This window comes from Rana temporaria, chromosome 2 (assembly GCF_905171775.1).
Source record: "Rana temporaria chromosome 2, aRanTem1.1, whole genome shotgun sequence".
NCBI lineage: Eukaryota > Metazoa > Chordata > Amphibia > Anura > Ranidae > Rana > Rana temporaria.
The window spans coordinates 435,001,219-435,019,899 of record NC_053490.1 but is presented as its reverse complement, the minus strand read 5'-3'; the positions used below and the strand labels follow the sequence as shown (position 1 = coordinate 435,019,899).

The following is an 18,681-nucleotide window of genomic DNA, read 5'->3' as shown; positions in this document are numbered from 1 at the left end:
GGTTGAAATCATCAATGAGAAATCGTAGTGACAAAACACCCACGGTGATTCTAATTGGAATGTGATAATAGTGATAACGCCCGCCACCATAAGGGGAGGCTTACCGGATGCGATGGACCCAAGTGAGCTTATACCCAAAGGGTCAGATAGGCTTGTAAATGGTACAGATGAGATGGTACAGGAACACACCAACGCAAACGGACAGCAAACAACGGTAAGGTCTTCGCTTAGTATCAGGTGGAGGGGATAACCCCAGCTGGGAGATGGCTCATAAGGTTGGAAGAGCTTGCCCAAGTTATGTGGAGGAAAACGAAAGGCACATAGCGTGATACCGTAAAAACAGGAACGTTTATTATCGGTTAAAAACACTTACAGTTTAGTAGATAAAAAAAGGACATCAATGTTGTAAAGTGCATGGCAGCAGTAGAGTCCCGACGCGTTTCGCTACAACTAGCATCGTCTGACTCTACTGCTGCCATGCACTTTACAACATTGATGTCCTTTTTTTATCTACTAAACTGTAAGTGTTTTTAACCGATAATAAACGTTCCTGTTTTTACGGTATCACGCTATGTGCCTTTCGTTTTCCTCCACATAACTTGGGCAAGCTCTTCCAACCTTATGAGCCATCTCCCAGCTGGGGTTATCCCCTCCACCTGATACTAAGCGAAGACCTTACCGTTGTTTGCTGTCCGTTTGCGTTGGTGTGTTCCTGTACCATCTCATCTGTACCATTTACAAGCCTATCTGACCCTTTGGGTATAAGCTCACTTGGGTCCATCGCATCCGGTAAGCCTCCCCTTATGGTGGCGGGCGTTATCACTATTATCACATTCCAATTAGAATCACCGTGGGTGTTTTGTCACTACGATTTCTCATTGATGATTTCAACCTTTTCCACGTTTATTTTTATGGACTCTCATTTTCACGTTTATTTTTATGGACTTATATATTTATAGATATTGACTTTTTTAATAAGGTCTATAGTGTCTCCACTACAATATTTGGTATCATTTTCAAGTTTATGGTTAATATATTTATGGATTCACTTATTTACATTCATATTTGTATATGTTGAACATAGACATCACTGTCTTTTTACTATTCATTTCCAGCGCTGCATTTTTTTGAATTTTGTTTGTAATTCTTTCCTTGGTTTCACTGGATTGTATGTAGCTGCTTGTCACCCTGATAGCGCAGATTTATTTTTTAATATCCTTTTTTTTTAGGCTACTTTGAAACTGGGACGGGAGGGTTGCATCAGCTGTAAAGCACCGCTAATTTTAGTAGCGCTTTTTAGTCGCTAGCGGGAAACACTTAACCCCCACTAGCCCCCGAATAAAGGGTTAAAGTGCCTACGACATGCTGCTGCTGAAGGGAATAAGAATGTTATCAACCCTTTCTGAGGTCCAAAATTCCTCGATGCTATTTGAAGTTAGGATAACGGGTACCAAATATTGGGCGCAGATTGCATGTCTAAAGCTGTTTGTTTAGCAACAGGGCTGAATGAAAAAAAGAACTGAACCGATTCCCCACACAAATCAAGGTGAATGGTAAAATCCTCCCTGCTGCACTGTTGTATTTTGACATTTGGGGGAATCCTCCACTGTCAGAATACAGAGATCGAGCAGCTTTTTCCCCCCCAACAGGTCCATTTAGCAGGAGTTGGTTGAAATATAGACTTCTATTGAGCATCAGAGACCACACATGGATGTAAAATCAGCCGATCCCTGATGAACCGGACAAAATTTCGATTCGATTCATCTATGGCCAACTTTAGTTGGAGAAACCTAAGGAACATCCAGTTAGGAAGAAGGAAAGTTGTTTTAAGCCTATCAAAGTCGAACAAGAGCCCCTCTGGCATCATATGTTGTAAAGTTTTAAAATCATATCAGCCTACAAATGGGGACCAGGCAAGGACAGTAAATGCGGGACAGAGAGATTGTCCCACAGAGGAGTTGATGAAGAGAAGTGCTTTCCGTGATGTGTTTTTGTACCCTTTTCCAAACTATAATGGTGGTCTTCATAGGAATAATAACATTTGGGTTTAACATAGAAGAGAGATGTCAGAAAAGAAGACCAAGTGGTCCATTAAGACAGCCTCATTTTATTTTTCAGCTGATTTGTCTGAGTAGAGATCTACGATTATTTGAATAATAAGTCGCAAAATACAAGATTGCTTAGTTCGAAATAAGAATACGAAGTTAGTAGACTCTTGGAAAATCCATTGGTGGACCATAACACCGCTGCCCAGTAGCACTCCTGTAAGCAGACACAAGCTAAACCACCTTTATAAAGGGGGAGTTGTAGGCTAGTTTTAATTAATCTTGGTGTACCTCCTTGACCATATAAAGAAGAGATGATCTAATCTGTTGAAGAAAACCTTGGGCATTGGGACGGGGGTTAGACATTTTGGGAGAAAATCGTCACTAAGTTAATCCGTCCCTTCTGGGTCAGTGGTAGAGATTTACACATAGTACATTTGTGATGCAATTGTTGAAGTAATGGATTTATGTGATCATTTATATACTTTTGAGACCATATCAAATGTTGGCTTCAAGATTTTGCAAATGTGAGACCCAGGTGAGGGGTGTTTGCAAAATGGAAAGATGGGTCCAACGAAAACAACAAGGATTTGCCCCAATTGATTTTGATACCCTAGAAGGTACCAAAGACATCAATGATTTGTAGGGCTGCAGGTAAGTGACTGTATATTTAAGGTATATCAAGGTACCATCAGAATATAGAGAGGTTCTCCTACAGGGGATAAACTACACCATGCACTATATCTCCAAGGAATGGAGTTGTATTGCCAGTGGTTCTAGAGCTAAGGCAAATAACCCTGGGAAGAGGGGGTGAGACACTGTCTCTTTCCTCTATTCAGTGAAAATGGGAGTGATGACACCCCACTGGTTCATACCCAAGCTGTGAGCCAAGAATATAGGCATGGCATCCAGTAAATTACGTTTGGACAAAAGCAACATTTTTGTAACACAGCCCAGAGGTAGTCCCACTCAACTGAGTAAAAAAAAATTTCAGTATCAAGAAAGGCCACCACCCATGGACAATTTATTGGCTGGCTTTTCTAGAATAGTAAACAGCCTTTTCAGAATTATATTGATTGCTTTCCCAAGCATTAAAGGGTCACTAAAGGAATTTTTTTTTTTTTGCTGAAATGACTGTTTACAGGGCATAGAGACATAATAGTTAACTGATTCCTTTTAAAAATGATTAAAAATAGATAAAAAAACAATCATATAATGTGCCTGCAGTGTAGTTTCGTTTTTGCTGTTGTTTCCTGGTTCTCTGATGTACAGAGAGCCAGTAGAGGGCAGTCAGCCAATAGAGAGCAGTGATACTTTGTCTAAAACTCCTCAGCACCAATCCAGTTTAGTTTTACTCACACCTCCTTGATTAGTGACCACCGTGAGAAATCTCCCAGTACTGTGGTCATCAGGAAACAGGCAACCAGGAAGTGTCCAGAACAGAGAGGATTTACATCAACATGAATGCAAAAACGAACAATGAGGACATGAAACCAGGACTGCAGCAAGGTAAAGGAAGCTATTTAGATAAAAAAAAAAATTCCTTTAGTGACCCTTTAAACCGGACAGATCTCCATGGAGCGATGTGAGAATAACCTTATTTAGGAATAAGGCAAATATTTTAAAAGGATTTGGGCATCAACATTTAGTAATGAGGTTGGTCTATATGAGGAGCATAGGTTTTGGGTTATTGAAGTAATAGAATTGTGTGACATGGAGTCCGGGAGACAACCTGGCACTTATGTTGCATTAAGATTGGTATGCATTTGTGGAGCAAGAAAATCCTTCTACTTCCGGGTATGGGGTGGAGCTTGATACTACACTGATGTTCAGAGGTGCCCAGTGATGGTTCCGAGTGCCATGCCCAACTCTTTCACAGGCTAAAATGAGAGCTCCCCCATTGTTATTGGTAAATACCTCAGGGGACTAGATTAGGCTCTAAACAAGACAATAGCAAAGTACACTAAAACCTTCACCACTGTAAATAAAACACTAACAAGGCACAAATTCAATTTTTGATGTATGACAACATATAAAATTACTTCTCGTATCATATGACTGCCCACTGTACAACTTTTATACAGTATCTCACAAAAGTGAGTACACATCTCACATGTTTGTAAATATTTTATTATATCTTTTCATGTGACAACACTGAAGAAATTACACTTTGCTACAATGTAAAGTAGTGCATGTACAGCTTGTATAACAGTGTAAATTTGCTGTCCCCTCAAAATAACTCAACACACAGCCATTAACCACTACCCCACCGCGCCATAGCAAAAATACTGCTACAGCGCGGTGGAGTTATTCCGGGACGACGTCCCTGGGACGTCCTCCCAGAATCCTTCACTCGCGCGGCCGCTGGGGCGCGCTCCCGGAATCATCTGTGAGCGCCGGGTCTAGAAGACCCGGCGCATCACAGATCGCGGTAAATCGCCGCTGATAGCGGCGGTTTACCACGTGATCGCTCCGTCAAATGACGGAGCGATCACTTGTAAACAAACCGGCGTCATGACATGACGCCGGTTCCTCCCTCTCCTCTCTGTACCGATCGGTACAGTGTGAGAGGAGAGGGGGGAGAGCGGCAGCAGCAGCTGCTGCTGTGGGATGGATCTGTGACACATGCAGTCACAGATCCATTACTCCCTCCCTGTGCAATACTCTGCAATTAACCCCTCATACTCTGCAATACCCCCATACCCCCCACACTCTGCATTTAACCCCCCATACTCTGCATTTAACCCCCCATACTCTGCATTTAACCCCCCATACTCTGCATTTAACCCCCCATACTCTGCATTTAACCCCCCCCCCATACTCTGCAACAACCCCCCTATACTCTGCAATAACCCCCCCCCCCCATACTCTGCAATACCACCCAATACCTGCTAATATGACAGAAACAAGATATTTTTATTTATTTTTTACAAAATTTTAAGTGTTTTTTCTTTTATAGCGCAAAAAATAAAAATCGCAGAGGTGATCAAATACCACCAAAAGAAAGCTCTATTTGTGGGAAAAAAAGGACAAAAATTTCAGATGGGCACAATGTTGTATGACTGAGCAATTGTCATTCAAATTGTGAGAGCGCCCAAAGCTGAAAATTGGTCTGGTGAGGAAGGGGGTTTAAGTGCCCAGTGGTCAAGAGGTTAAAGTGGTTGTAAACCCACTTTGACAACTTGCACCTACAGGTAAGCCTAGATTAAGGTTAAGGAGATATTTGCAGAAAACACTTGCACCGATGTCTATGGTGCGCATGCGCGCCGTAGACAATGGCGCAGGCCCACTGAGCGTCCCGGCTTTCTGAATGGGATCATGTAGGTCAGGGATATGCAATTAGCGGACCTCCAGCTGTTGCAGAACTTCAAGTTCCATGAGGCATAGCAAGACTCTGACAGCCACAAGCATGACACCCAGAGGCAGAGCATGATGGGACTTGTAGTTTTGCAACAGCTGGAGGTCCGCTAATTGCATATCCCTGATGTAGGTCATCACCGTTCCGGTCAATCACAGCGCCGGAGCGGCAATACCAGGAAGAAGCTCTGTGGGGACATGGCGGCGGCGGAGGGAAACGAGGAGCACCTCTGGGGCTTCGATCTCAGGTAAGTGCCACATAATGAGCTAGTATGCTATGCATACTAGCTCATTATGCTTTTCTCTTGCAGGGTTTTATTTTTCCCGTTTTTTCAGAGGGGGGTTATTGCCTCTTTAAAGCCTAAATCGCCGGCAACAAAGGTGATGACACCCCTAAGTGAAAAAGTCCAAATTGGGCCCAAAGTGTCAATATGTTGTGAGGCCACCATTATTTTCCAGTACTGCCTAAACCCGTTTGGGCATGGAGCTCACCAGAGCTTCACAGGTTGCCACTGGAGTCCTCTTCCACTCCTCCATGACATCACAGAGCTGGTGGATGTCAAGACCCTGCGCTCCTCCACCTTCCGTTTGAGAATGCCCCACAGACGCTCAATAGTGTTTATGGTCTTTGCAATCTTCTTATAGCCTAGGCCATCTTTATGTAGAGCAACAATTCTTTTTTTCAGATCCTCAGAGTTCTTTGCCATGAGGTGGCATGTTGAACTTCCAATGACCAGTATGAGAGAGTAAGAGCAACACCACCAAATTTAAAACACCTGCTCCCCATTCACGCTTGAGACCTTGTAAAACCAACGAGTCACATGACACCGGGGAGAGAAAATGGCTAACTGGGACATTTTCACTTAGGGGTGTACTCACTTCTGTTGCCAGCGGTTTAGACATTAATGGCTGTGTGTTGAGTTATTTTGAGGGGACAGCAAATTTACACAAGTGGTACACTCACTACTTTACATTGTAGCAAAGAGTAATTTCTCCAGTGTTGTCACATGAAAAGATATTATAAAATATTTCCAAAAATGTGAGGGTGTACTTACTTTTGTGAGATGCTGTATAAATCACAGCTAGGCTTCCATGCAGGATAACTGTTCATATGCTTGGCATATAGATGACATATCTACAGACACAGTAGTATTTGTATTACAGGAAGGAGCTTATAATACATGTTCATATCCCCACAGGGAAGAAAGCATGTTCCATTTCTTATTAAACCCACCCAAATACACCATATACGCCACAGGGCTTCTTCTACCGGTCAGAGTAAAAACTCCCAAATCCAGGGAGTCGGCCAGACCACCCAGTAACACCAGTTCTTGTGCCAGGGGCGAGTGTTTAGCAATAACTGGAACCAGTCAGAGATTGCACCGCTGGCTTTATATGGAGAAAAAGCCGTGACAGGGACGTGTGTTCCAGCAGCTGCTCACTCAGCTGTGTGACTCTGGACACAGCCCAGCCAGAGAGCTGCACAGCATTGCAACTGTAGCCAGAGTGCAGTCAAACACCAGCAGCTATAGCCAGCAGAGAGTCAGTGGAGGCTCAGAAGCCCAAACGCTCACCCATTATTTAACCACAAGTACACTGCATTGGCTGAAAGAATGAAGACGACTGCTCCAGCTTAACAATGCCGTCTATACAAAAAGACCGTTTCATTTACAGCTTTGGAACTAAATCAATGCCCCAATAGCCATCATCTATGTCAATGCAGCATATTTCTGCAAAAATAGCTCATCAGTTTCAAGTCATTGCAGAAACAAGTCAGTGGCTAAACAAGTCAGTGGTAAGTCTGCGTTGCATTTATTTAGGGAAACATGGATTTATGTGAATGAATGTTTACATCCCTGCAAAGTAGGCTGGGCTATATAATTACTGAATATAAAACTTTTCTGAGCTTTAGATCATTACATAGATAAATGGCAATTGTGTTTCTAAGAATATGAAAAATTCTAATAAAATAAAAAACATAACAGAAAATGGAGTATTTGTACAACACATACAATTCTGCTGGTAACGCCACCCAGAGACAGTGGCTGGAAAATGAGCCCACTGAAGCTGTCCCTCTCGACAATCGCATGTGCTTTCCTACAAGAGTGCAGATGCTTCAACAATTTCATGCTTTGTATATATGAAGGCCAAAAGGAAAATCAGATGAAACATTCAAAACATGCTCATCCTTCGTTTATCTGGTGGAGCCAACTGAGAAGGTATATGTTGGAATCCTTTCCACCCCTATATGCTCCACAATAATCATAGGAATGAGCATCCTAGAGGCAGGATTACCTTTATACTTTGCACCAACATCAGACCTTTTACAAATATACTATTAAATATCTTAAATATAGCCCGACTCCAGCCAAAATTTTTATTTTGGAATGACTTAGAAAAGTAAAAAAAAAAACGTCTTTCTCTTTCAAATTTGTATTGCTCTCCCTGTTCTTGTTGGGCAGATTATACTTCCTGCTCACCCCCCCCCCCCTCCCCACCAGCCATACAGGATAATAGTGGAACAGTTGTCACTGGCACAGGAAGTCGCAAAGTGCAATAATAACCTGACAGAGTTTCTACTCTTTTACCATTCTATTGAAAAAGTATTGTAGCAAACTATGTACATTCTGCAGAGAGTGTCAATTTCTGTGCCCCATAAAGTGAGGAGAAATCTCCACAATGGGGACAAAGCTGGTCATAAAAAAACCTGACAGAGGTTCTATCTCTTCCCCATTCTGGCTATAAAGAAAACATGTTTTTTTTTAAACAGGGCTGGAGGTTGATAACATTTAAAGTGAGCAGCCGGTACACTTCAAACTTAGAGGCTATAAAGTGCACCAATCCCTTAAGCAGGCCAGACACGGTCGAATTTCGAACAAATTTTCTTTTCAAAATCAGAAAGTTTTTTTTTTTTTGTGATCCGATGATGCCACCATTGATTTTTGAAATTCGGCTGACCAAACCTTCATGTTGCCGTAATATTCGTTTCTCTCCGGGAATATTCTTTTCTTGCAAATGCGCATTTTTTTCCTATTACATTTCTCGCACGATTCTCCCATCATTGATGAGAAAATCGTTTGTTTTTCAAAAAATTTAGGATTTCTCAAATTTGTTTGCCGCACAAAAATCGGCTGTTGCTGCAGCCCACTAACGGTGTGAAATTCGTACGAAAATTCTTTGATATGATTTTCGAAAGAAAATTCTTTCGAAATTCGAACAGTGTATGGCCGCCTTTAGGGATAGCCTGTTCCCATTTCTTACCTATAAGGGGTATGACAAGGATGTAAATCTGAGTTGAAAGAAGCTGCTCCAGGCCAGGAAGATGGTTGATGAAGCCATTGGTATCGGGAACAAGAAACAAGGGGCGAATTTCCAACTCCAGGAGCCTCGTCTTGCCATCCAGTACAGCCTACAAAAACAAAAAAACATATTTACAGATTTTTAGGCAAATAAATGCTCCAGTTATTTGGTCAAGAAAAATGTAAAATCCTTCCAAGAAAACATGGCAGAAAAACAATAAATTCTTAGTCTAATTGGCTAACGATACTAAGGGCAAAAGCTTCCAGGGCAGTTGGATATCCTTTAGAAAGACAGCATTTAAGTTTCCCACAGGCATGTTAAAAAAAAAATTCGAGTTAGCGTCCATTATTTGTCATTTTATTTTTTTCTCTAAAAACTGAAGCAGTATCTTCATTTCCATGTGGCTACAAGTTTCTAATTAACAGTTTCCCCCCTTTCATTGAGAGACTAAAGCTTACCATGCATGGCTTGAAATTCGTTTGATTCTTGCTGAATCCTGTCGGCACCACCCGGCTCTAGAAAAGCCAATTTAACAATCTACTGAGCAGGGAGAAAATTCTTCAGCCAAACAGTAACTGCATCTTGTCAGATGCAGTCACTCTTTGGGTATTCAGACAGCCATGGGTGTTGCACTGTCTAAATTTCAAAAGCTGATACTGGAGATTCCTCCATCCATGCTGTTACCCAGCAGACTCATGGCCCTGGCTCTCAAAGCAACAATTCATGAACTGCTACTAGTATGTTTTGGATAGTACAATAAGTGTTTAATGCAAGACTAAATACAAGAATCATTTAGCAAAAATATATGCATTGCACTATACTGTACTTTCTTTTATTACTCTATTGCATTTTTAGATATGCAATAGACACTACACTTTAATTACTGTATTGCATTTTTTGTTATCTTGAAACCCTCCTGTAATTTTGCAGCTCACATACAATGATGCATAACACTGGTGAACAAATATCTATTTTACAATGAGAAAAGAAATGGTCTTAGGCAGGAAACACCACCTTTCAATCCAAACATTCAATGAATCCCTTGTAGATCATTAAAAATAGCTGACAGCCTAAGAATGCCAATTAACCCTTTTGGGTACATTTGGGCAAAATTTTTTTTTATTTTTTTTTGCTGATTAACCCCTTTAGGCGCATTTGGGCATTTAAAAACAAAAAACAAGGTTTCAAAATGATGCTCAATGTGATGCTGGGAAAAAAAAAAAAAGATCTGAAACCACATTTTTATTCAATACATTGGGCTTGACTGGTTGCTACCTAGCAACTTGTAAGCAAATTCAGTAAAAACTACAATCAAGGGTGGGGGTGGTAATACAATTAAGCCCTTTCCACTCTAAAAAGTTGGAGCTCTGGGGCGTCTTTGAACAGACTGTGACTGTCTGCACGTCCCCTCCGCAGGATGCACAGACCGACACCGAGGTCACCTCATCCCGAGCCAAAAACAAGGAGCTGGAGGAATAGAGTTTGGACGGCGGGTGGTAAAGGGAAGCAGTGCAGTCACAGGGTAGCAGGGCAGTCGGGAAGTCTGTGGCATTTCTTCTCCTGCAGGGTATTGTGTTATAAATAGCTCAGGACTTCCTACTCCACAGGTTCATAAGTATACAGTATCCTGTACTACCGGCGGCTAGCTCTGCCCTGTGAAAATGACAGCTCTGTATCACTGCCTTTTCCAAGAACACATGTACTAACTAAAAGGAAGAAAGCACTTCAAATTCATAAAAAACACATTTCAGAAGTATCTACATGGTCATCACATCATTTTTTTTTGCAGAACAAGGGTGGGTACAATATAGAGGACATCCCTGGTGCCTAAAATCTGGTGTTAAGTATTTTCACAAAAGTAATAAGTTCCTAAATTACGTTTACAACTGCAATCCGTTAAACCACTTATCTCTCTAGAGATTGCAGTAGGCCACTAATGAAATTTTACATTCTCTTTGTGGCCTAGGGAGGGGAACAAAAAGCACACCGTCTAGACTTGAAGGGTTCTTAAAGGGCAGGTCTCCTCCATAAAACAGAGACCGAATCTGGAAGACTGTATGGGCACCCACAAACACTCAGGAATCAGAGCTGTCAGAAAGCCATTTCATCAGAATGTCAGTTTTATATGGTCATGGATTAAACAACGTTTCATCTATACGGCCAAAGATTAAAAAGCCCTACAATAATCAGTTCAACTGATGCACAATAACAAAACCACCAATAAATTGAAAACTGTTGATAATTGGATTTTTGAACACAATTGGATATTACTATTTTGACTCCTGAGTATGGAGATATCACGTGTGTGAATTTATTTTGCTGCCTAGATGCATAGAGGGGCCCAAAATTGAGGGAGCAGCTTTAAAGAGGTTCTAAACCTCCAAAAAAGTATCAGCAACTATCTGCAAGCAATTCAAAAATATAACAACCGTCACAGAATCCGGACCCAGAATGTACAGTGGTTTAATCAACACAAACTTCGCTCAGTATTCCTCTGCAAAGTTACTGTCAGCCCCAAGCACCTTTCACACATAGCACATCTAGTGAGTCTGCCACTTACGCCAATGTATACATTTCATTTGCCCCCCCCCCCCCTCCCAGCCCCACCGCCCTCATAGTAGAGCATATTAAAGAGGAAGCCTATCCAACACCAGGTCTACAGGAGAGAGGCTAGGAGTATCTAGCCAAGGTGACCATTTTGAACAGTCTAGCCGGGGTATAGTGAACTCTCAAAACAATGTATAACTGGGATAAATGTTGGGCCACGTTGAGGGAGCACAGCTGTACTGCTTGCAGTGCCTCCACCCACTGTTCATCCTTAAAGGTGCTCACATCCCTCTCCCACTTGCTTGTCGCCCCCAGAGGGAAGCTCTTCAGGTGGGTGTGGAGGAGCATGGAGTAGCATCTGGATATAAAGCCCCTAAACTGCGATACCTCTGCCACATAGCGGAAAACAGGGGTCGGAGAAATAACCCACGGAACCCCACTAGACTGACGTCACTGCATGGCGCAGTTGCATGTAATAAAAAAGCATCGATTAGGGGAGACAAAACTGTTCCATTTAAGGCAAAAAAAGGTTGCAGCTTCCCATCAGCAAAAACGTGCTTCAGGAGCATGATTCCATGTCTTCTCCACCGCCCCTTAGTAATTGTAGTTCCTCGTAATGCCCATTGGCCCATATCGGACTATAGACGGTGAACCCGTCCACCGCTTGAAGTTGTCCAAGCTTGTTCCACACTTCTTGCATGAAGACGTATGTCAGGGAACGTTTGTTGGATTTAGCATATGCCAGGGCTTCTAATCCCATAGAGACATCCGTTTTTCCAGTTGCATGACACATAAGGCCCCTGTCTAGATCTACACCCTCCACTACAGACTCTTGCTCGGTCACCATTGTGCAAGCAATATGCTGCAGCTGTGCGGCCAGGTAATAAATCCTGTTTAGGATGACTCCCCAAAGGTATCGCCATTCTATACTGTCAAACGCTTTATGTGCGTCTAACGACAGCAGTGCCCTATCACCCTCATTGTCCGATCGCGTCTGCAAATTTAGGAAGTCTTCGGAGTTTGATGGCCGTGGATTTTTGGGGCATAAAGCCTGACTCGACTGAGTGGATAATACTGGAGATGACCCCATTAAGCCGTATTGAGAGGACCTTGACCAAACTAGATGAATTTTGATCAGAGTATGGCCAGCATTATTCTGGTTTTCCAAAAAATTAGCTTGGCAATGCAAGCAAAGCTAAGACCTAGCTATATTAAAGTGGATTTGTATGCTTGATGCTGTCTCAGCAGATACAGAAGCCATCCGAATTTGTGAATATTAAAAAGATATCAACCCTGCCAAGACCAGAGTAAAAAAAAAAATCATGTTTAACAGTTCTGACTTCCTCCATCAAGCAGATTTTGGAAACCCTCAGCAACCATTTATCCGCCAAAGGGGGTTTGTAGATTTCTAGTGTTTAGGAAAATAAACTCCTGGCTACATTCAGAAGTTGTGGTAGCATTGGGGTTATTTTTGTGATTGAAAATTTGTTTCAAAAATTTGAATTTGATTTAATTTCCAACTATTAAAATCCTAAAACCATGGAGCAACTATAACGCTTGGGATCGAGAGCACAGTTGTATGAAAAATTGTATCCTCTTATTTACAATCAATACATCTTTAAGCAAATTAGGAAGATAACGAAAAATATGTATTTTGGTTATCATTAAAAATAATGCATTTTTTAAGTACCGGAATTGGACCAAGTAGTAGTTTCATTCGTTCCCCTGTGCAAGCTGGGGGAGGGATTGGCAGCAAAAGGAACCATTCAGGTGTGCTGCATGCACATGTGCTGACAGAAAAAGCGAGAGCAAGCAGTCGGGGTAGCTGCTACTGCTCCCCTATTGTATAAGGGGCTGGAGGGCAGGGAGGTGACTATTGCTTATCTGCACCAAAAAAAAAAAAAAAAAAAAGAAAAGTTACTAACCTGGCTGTTTTGTGCAAATTTCTGAACAGGATAAAAATAAATACAAATCCTTTTCCAGGTAAAACATTATTGCATTAGAACAATGAATTTAGCTGTCTGTCGTTCAGATTTTACTATAATGATGGAATGTTTTATGTCTACAACTACTTTTTAGGTCCTTACAAAAAGAAAGATAAAAAGATTAACCAGTGTACAAAATACTATATCAATTTGTCAGGCAGAGGGAATTCAATGAGCTTCAACAAAACATGTATACACACTACTGTTCAGGACTGCTCTAGGACCATCAAGGTGGATGGTCAGGATCTGAGTTTCAGTATACTTCCATAAAGTGTATGAAAGGTGAGTAACCAGGCTGGTTCTGGGCAGCCAGCCAATTGCTGAAGGGTACGCATGTGTGTTGGGTCCCAGAAGGGCTTTCACCGGAGCTGTAATACAAGTTGCTCAGCATAGATTGCAAGGTTCATGCATATGGTGAGACAGATGTGTCTGGCAAAGTTTCAAGACTACAAAATGAAGAATTATGGAAGTGTAGGGCCCTGGGCATTGGCAGAGGTGGGGGCAGGAAGATGGAGAACAAATATCTCTTCCCCTTTAGTATCAGTTAGTAGCTCATCTGGGAAAACAGGACACCATAAGCCTTTCCCCTTGTAAGCTCAGCTAAAACACTAAATAAACATCTGCACAGACAGGAGTATGAGCTGTTTCTATACAACACAATACACTAACATCTCACACTCAGAACTGCAACAAAGAAAAAAAAAAAAAAAACCTAGGTAAATTGTAGTTTCCCATCAACTATCACATATAGCCTTGATAAGATTAGATTTATCTGTTGTGAATGTTTGTATAATTACAACAGACATACGCATTAGGGCACCCAGTGTACATATATTAATTTTGCAGCACTGATAAAGGAATTCAGTATTAAAGCAAATTGTGATTCTGTGAGAAAAAAAAATCTTCAAACCTTCCCTCCATGTTTGAAAAGCAAATAAATGTAACTAAAAAAAAAAAAAAAAAAAAAAAAAATTGTAGTAGCCTGGTTAGCAACCATGAAAAATAAAAAAGTAATTTGTTGTTAAGAGATTTTTTCTATGGTGAAACTACACTTCTTGCAATTTCCATTTAACAGCAAAACAGGAATCTCCATCATCAGAATGTAAATCCCAGATGAAAACATGAGAAAAGCCCAAGTGAAAAATTCCCAGAAAAGTCTGACTAAGTACACGAGGATTAAAACCACCAAGACATGGTGAGTAGGTGAAAGATCTACTTACAATTCAAACTCAAGGTACCTCTCTCATTTCAAGGGATTCCCTGCCCCCTTCTCAACCTACCTATTGGACCATCACTATGATGGAGGAACCAACTTGCCAAAAGTAAGGTATGTGAGGAGGTGGATCAGTCTTAGGAGCTATTGGTAAGCTTACCTGTTACCTGTCCTGGGTCCCATAGCATTTTTACAGACTTCTATGGGTTCTTGCACATTGGCAATAATGCTGGACAGGCTCAGACAGCCTATGTATTTCCTCTGCCCAGACAGCCCAGGTGCAGCATACAGACTGTCACTGACATGAATTGCTATGCGCTGCTGTACTCGTGTATATGACAAGTGCACTTTAGGTGGTTTATTTATTATGGGTACTTATATAGTGCCGGCAATTTTACGCAGTGCTTTACATATATATTGCACATTCACATCAGTCCCTGGTCCTCAAGGAGCTTACAATCTAAGGTCCCTAACGCACGTTCATACACACAGTAGGGCCAATTTAGAAAGGAATCAATTAACCTACCAGCAGGTCTCTGGAGTGTGGGAGGAAACCTGAGTACCAGGAGGAAGCCCACACAGGCACAGGGAGAACATGCAAACTCCAGGCAGGTAGTGCCATGGTTTGGATTCAAAATCGATGACCATAGTGCTGCTAGGCAGACGTGCCAACAACCAAGCCACTGTGCTGCCCATCTTAGTACCTATTTAATCATCATCCTGACATTACTAAATGACCCCAGTGCCTGAAAAATGTACTCTAACTTCAGAACTAAAAAAACAATTGCCTCGATATTTATGTTACAACTTTTTTGGATTTTAACATAAAATACATAGTTACATGTATAATCTGTTGCCTTAGTTTTTCAAGCTGGGGGGGCTGCTAAAGTGCAAATCAACTGATCTCCAAAAGCAGAATTCTAGAATAATTTGTCATCTGTTGGAACTTATCACTTTGCCTATTCATGGCAAATTTTCTGGAAAGAGCAATACCCTCCTGATACTTTCCCCATGTTCTCCAACCACTCGATCGGAGCCCTCTGCAATTACTCCATGCTCCTGGGTATGGGGCACATGTGACCTCTTCCTCCTAGGATGCAGTGCTTAGGCCTGAGTGTCCAATCATCTGGTCGAAACAACGTCATGCAAAGAAGTAATTAAAAATCTCAGTGTTGGAGCATACACAAGCTTTTAATATCCAACTCCAACAGAGGAGCGTAGTGGGGAAGGTGACAAAGGGAGTCTCTCAGTTTATCGGTAGTGAGTGGGAGACGCAACGTTATTATGCCTGCCCGTAGCACTGACATGCTAAAGAAGAAGAGAACTACACACTGGATAAATTCTTTAATGTATGCGACTGTTAGGCAAGGGAAACAGAAGGACATTTTTTCCTGACACGATAATAAAGCAGAGGCAGAAGTCCAGATCTCAGGTTTGTGCTAGAGCACATTACAGAGTCCCCTGCACATCAGTGTCTTTAGCTTACACTTCACATCATAGCCTTCTTTACATCTCAGTGCCCCACCCTTCACATCATAGCCCCTCACTTAACATCAATGTCCTTAGTCCCCCCTTCACATCCCAACCCCCCTATACATCAGTGTCCTCAGCCCCCTTTAACATCATGCCTCCCCTTTACACTAGGGTCTTCAGCCTGTCCTTCACATCATAGTACCCCCTTACATCAGTGTCCTTAGTCCTCCTTCCACATCATAGCACCTCTTTACATCAGTGTCCTCAGCCCCCCCCCCCTTCACATCACAGTGCCACTAGCAATCAACTCTGAATCACAATCCCCCTTGCAGTCATAGCACCCCTCCCCTTTGCTCTATTACAGCACAGACCCCATTTGTATAGCAGCCTCTCCTACACAGTCCTACAATAACATGGCAGGGCAGAGACTCCAAGCCTGGCTCTTCCACCCAGCTGTTGCTGTCATCCTCACAGCAGGGCAGGGGAGGTGGGGCAGGTTGGCACAGAGGATTAGGTGCTGCACAACCTAAATTAACAACCAGTCGATTACCTACCTGTTAATTTGAAAAGACTCCCATTGTCTGTCCAGATCTCCAGCACCTCCTGCCCTGCTTTGAGGACGATAGTGGCGACTGGGTGGCAAACCTGTCAGAGGACATGGAGATGCCAAGTGGTACAGCTGTGGTTCAGAGAGAGGACTGTCACTTAGTCCGGGTCTAAACCTCAGTCCGCTATTTAGTGATCTCTGTTATGAAGTGGTGTGCAGACATACCATACTTTGTATAATCACTTAGAATATTCAAAATTAATATTGACCATGCCAGAATCTGGATTGTCGTATGTTGATTTCTATGTGAAAATGTATAGTTCCTCAACTAAATTGAAGGCTTTACACAATGCAGAAGAACATATATATAAAAAAATAAAAAGACCAGGGGACAGGTAAAAGGAGGACTGTACTGGGACTTTCAAAGCAAATGAATGGCTTTCAGTACTAGAATTACATTCTAAACTAAGGCAAATTAAAATTACCTAATGAAGGCGGAAGAAAAAGCACTTTTTAACAGATAATATAAAATAGCTACATCTGTAAATGTAATTATCCCATTATCTGGTAAGCACATGTGGTCATTGGCATTTCATATATAGCAATGTATTCCTGGAAGCGCCAAACACTGTTTTCTTCTGTCCTGTGACCTAAAAAAAGAAAAAACTTTCCTGCTCTCCATACATGTCGCCAGTGATGTCACCCCAAAAACACATGCAAGGTCCTCCAGACAAAAACAAAACATTTAATTATTTCTACACTTCATGCAGGGTTACACGTGATAGCAGATTAGTGTTCATTCACAAAGCTGCCCCCCCCCCCCCCCCACCAGGCAGTCACAAAAAATAAAATATATATATTTTTTTAAATGTCTATTTAAGATTTTTTTTTCTTTTAAAAAAGGTCCTCAAGTGCACCATAGTGTCCGGGCGTCGGGCACTATGGGAAGCGCCACGTCTATGCAATCACAAGATGTTTGCAGATGAACGGGGTTCTCAGAGACAGGATCATGCTCTCTATTCATCCCAGTTCAGTTAGCAACAGTATGAAAAATGGACATAGCCATAGTGGCCAGTTGTAAGGCAAGCGAGAGCAAATCTGCGTTAAACAGTGTTCCAAAGCATCTGTTGGCAAAATCCCTCAAGTGGGAACATCCTCTGCAGAAGCTGTAAAATGCTCGTTGAGGACAAAAAATGGCAGGATCAACTCATGGAACACATCTTTTTTTTTCTCATACATTTTTTTTCCATTGAATATAACTCAGGGATTTGGCAGAATGAACACTTATTCAGCATACGGCCAAGCCACATGCAAAGCAGAGTTAACTTTGGAATTGAAAGTATCATGTCAGTGTTCGCAGAGGACACCAAGCTATGTAGTGGAATAACGTCCTTACAGTATGTCTCAGTCTCAAAACACACAAGCCGACCTTAATGCACTGTTTAATAGGGCACCTATGTTGTAAATGAGGTTTGATTTTGATAAATGTAAAATGATGCACTTGGGGGCTAAAAACATGCATGTTTCATACATTTTAGGAGGAGAACAGCTGGGGAGGTCAATGGTGGAGAAGGATCTGAATGTTCTGGTAGATGACAGACAATCATGGCATGCAATGCCAAGCTGCATATTCCAAAGCAAGCAAAATACAGTCTTGTATTAAAAGACTCCAGAGGGAAAGACAAAATTTGGCTCCTGTACAAATCATTAGAAAGTCCTCACCTTGAATATGCAGTTCAATTTTGGACACAATTTCACAAAATGGTTATCAAAGAACTGGAGAAAATGGTGTTGGCAGCAAATTTTAGTGGCGCTTTACGGCGGGTTGTGTCAGAACACAACAGCTCAGTGGGGGAGATTGATATACTAATGTCAGATTGTTAGTACATCAGCTCTCCGTAAAAAAAAAAAAAAAAAGAAGAAAAGTATTAATGTGTAACAGGCTTTAGTCAGATAGGCTGTATGTTGCTTGTCAGAAAGAGCGAGAGCTGGAGAAAAGGAGCTGTGTCAATATAGGGCATTGCAATGGTGCAGGGGAACAGCTATCACCCTGAGCATTTTGCTGATCTTCCTTTTGTCACAGCTCCTTTGCGACCTGTCCCCACCATTCCCAGGTGATGAAATCACCTGAGGGGTACTCACAAAATAGATGCAGGCTAACCCAGGCACTGACTGATGTCCTGTGGCCGTTACTCGAGAACAGCAGGCGGCTGG

At 41.9% G+C, this 18,681-nt stretch overlaps 1 protein-coding gene across 1 annotated transcript in view; it reads right to left on the bottom strand.

Moving 5' to 3' along the window:
* The window catches only part of SMG6 (SMG6 nonsense mediated mRNA decay factor), a 359,235-nt gene that overhangs the window by 16,768 nt on the left and 323,786 nt on the right, over window positions 1-18,681 (bottom strand). Inside the window, exon 16 of the mRNA XM_040338357.1 lies at window positions 8,664-8,811. Coding sequence (XP_040194291.1) covers window positions 8,664-8,811 — 148 coding nt within the window. The remainder of the gene's footprint in view (window positions 1-8,663; window positions 8,812-18,681) is intronic.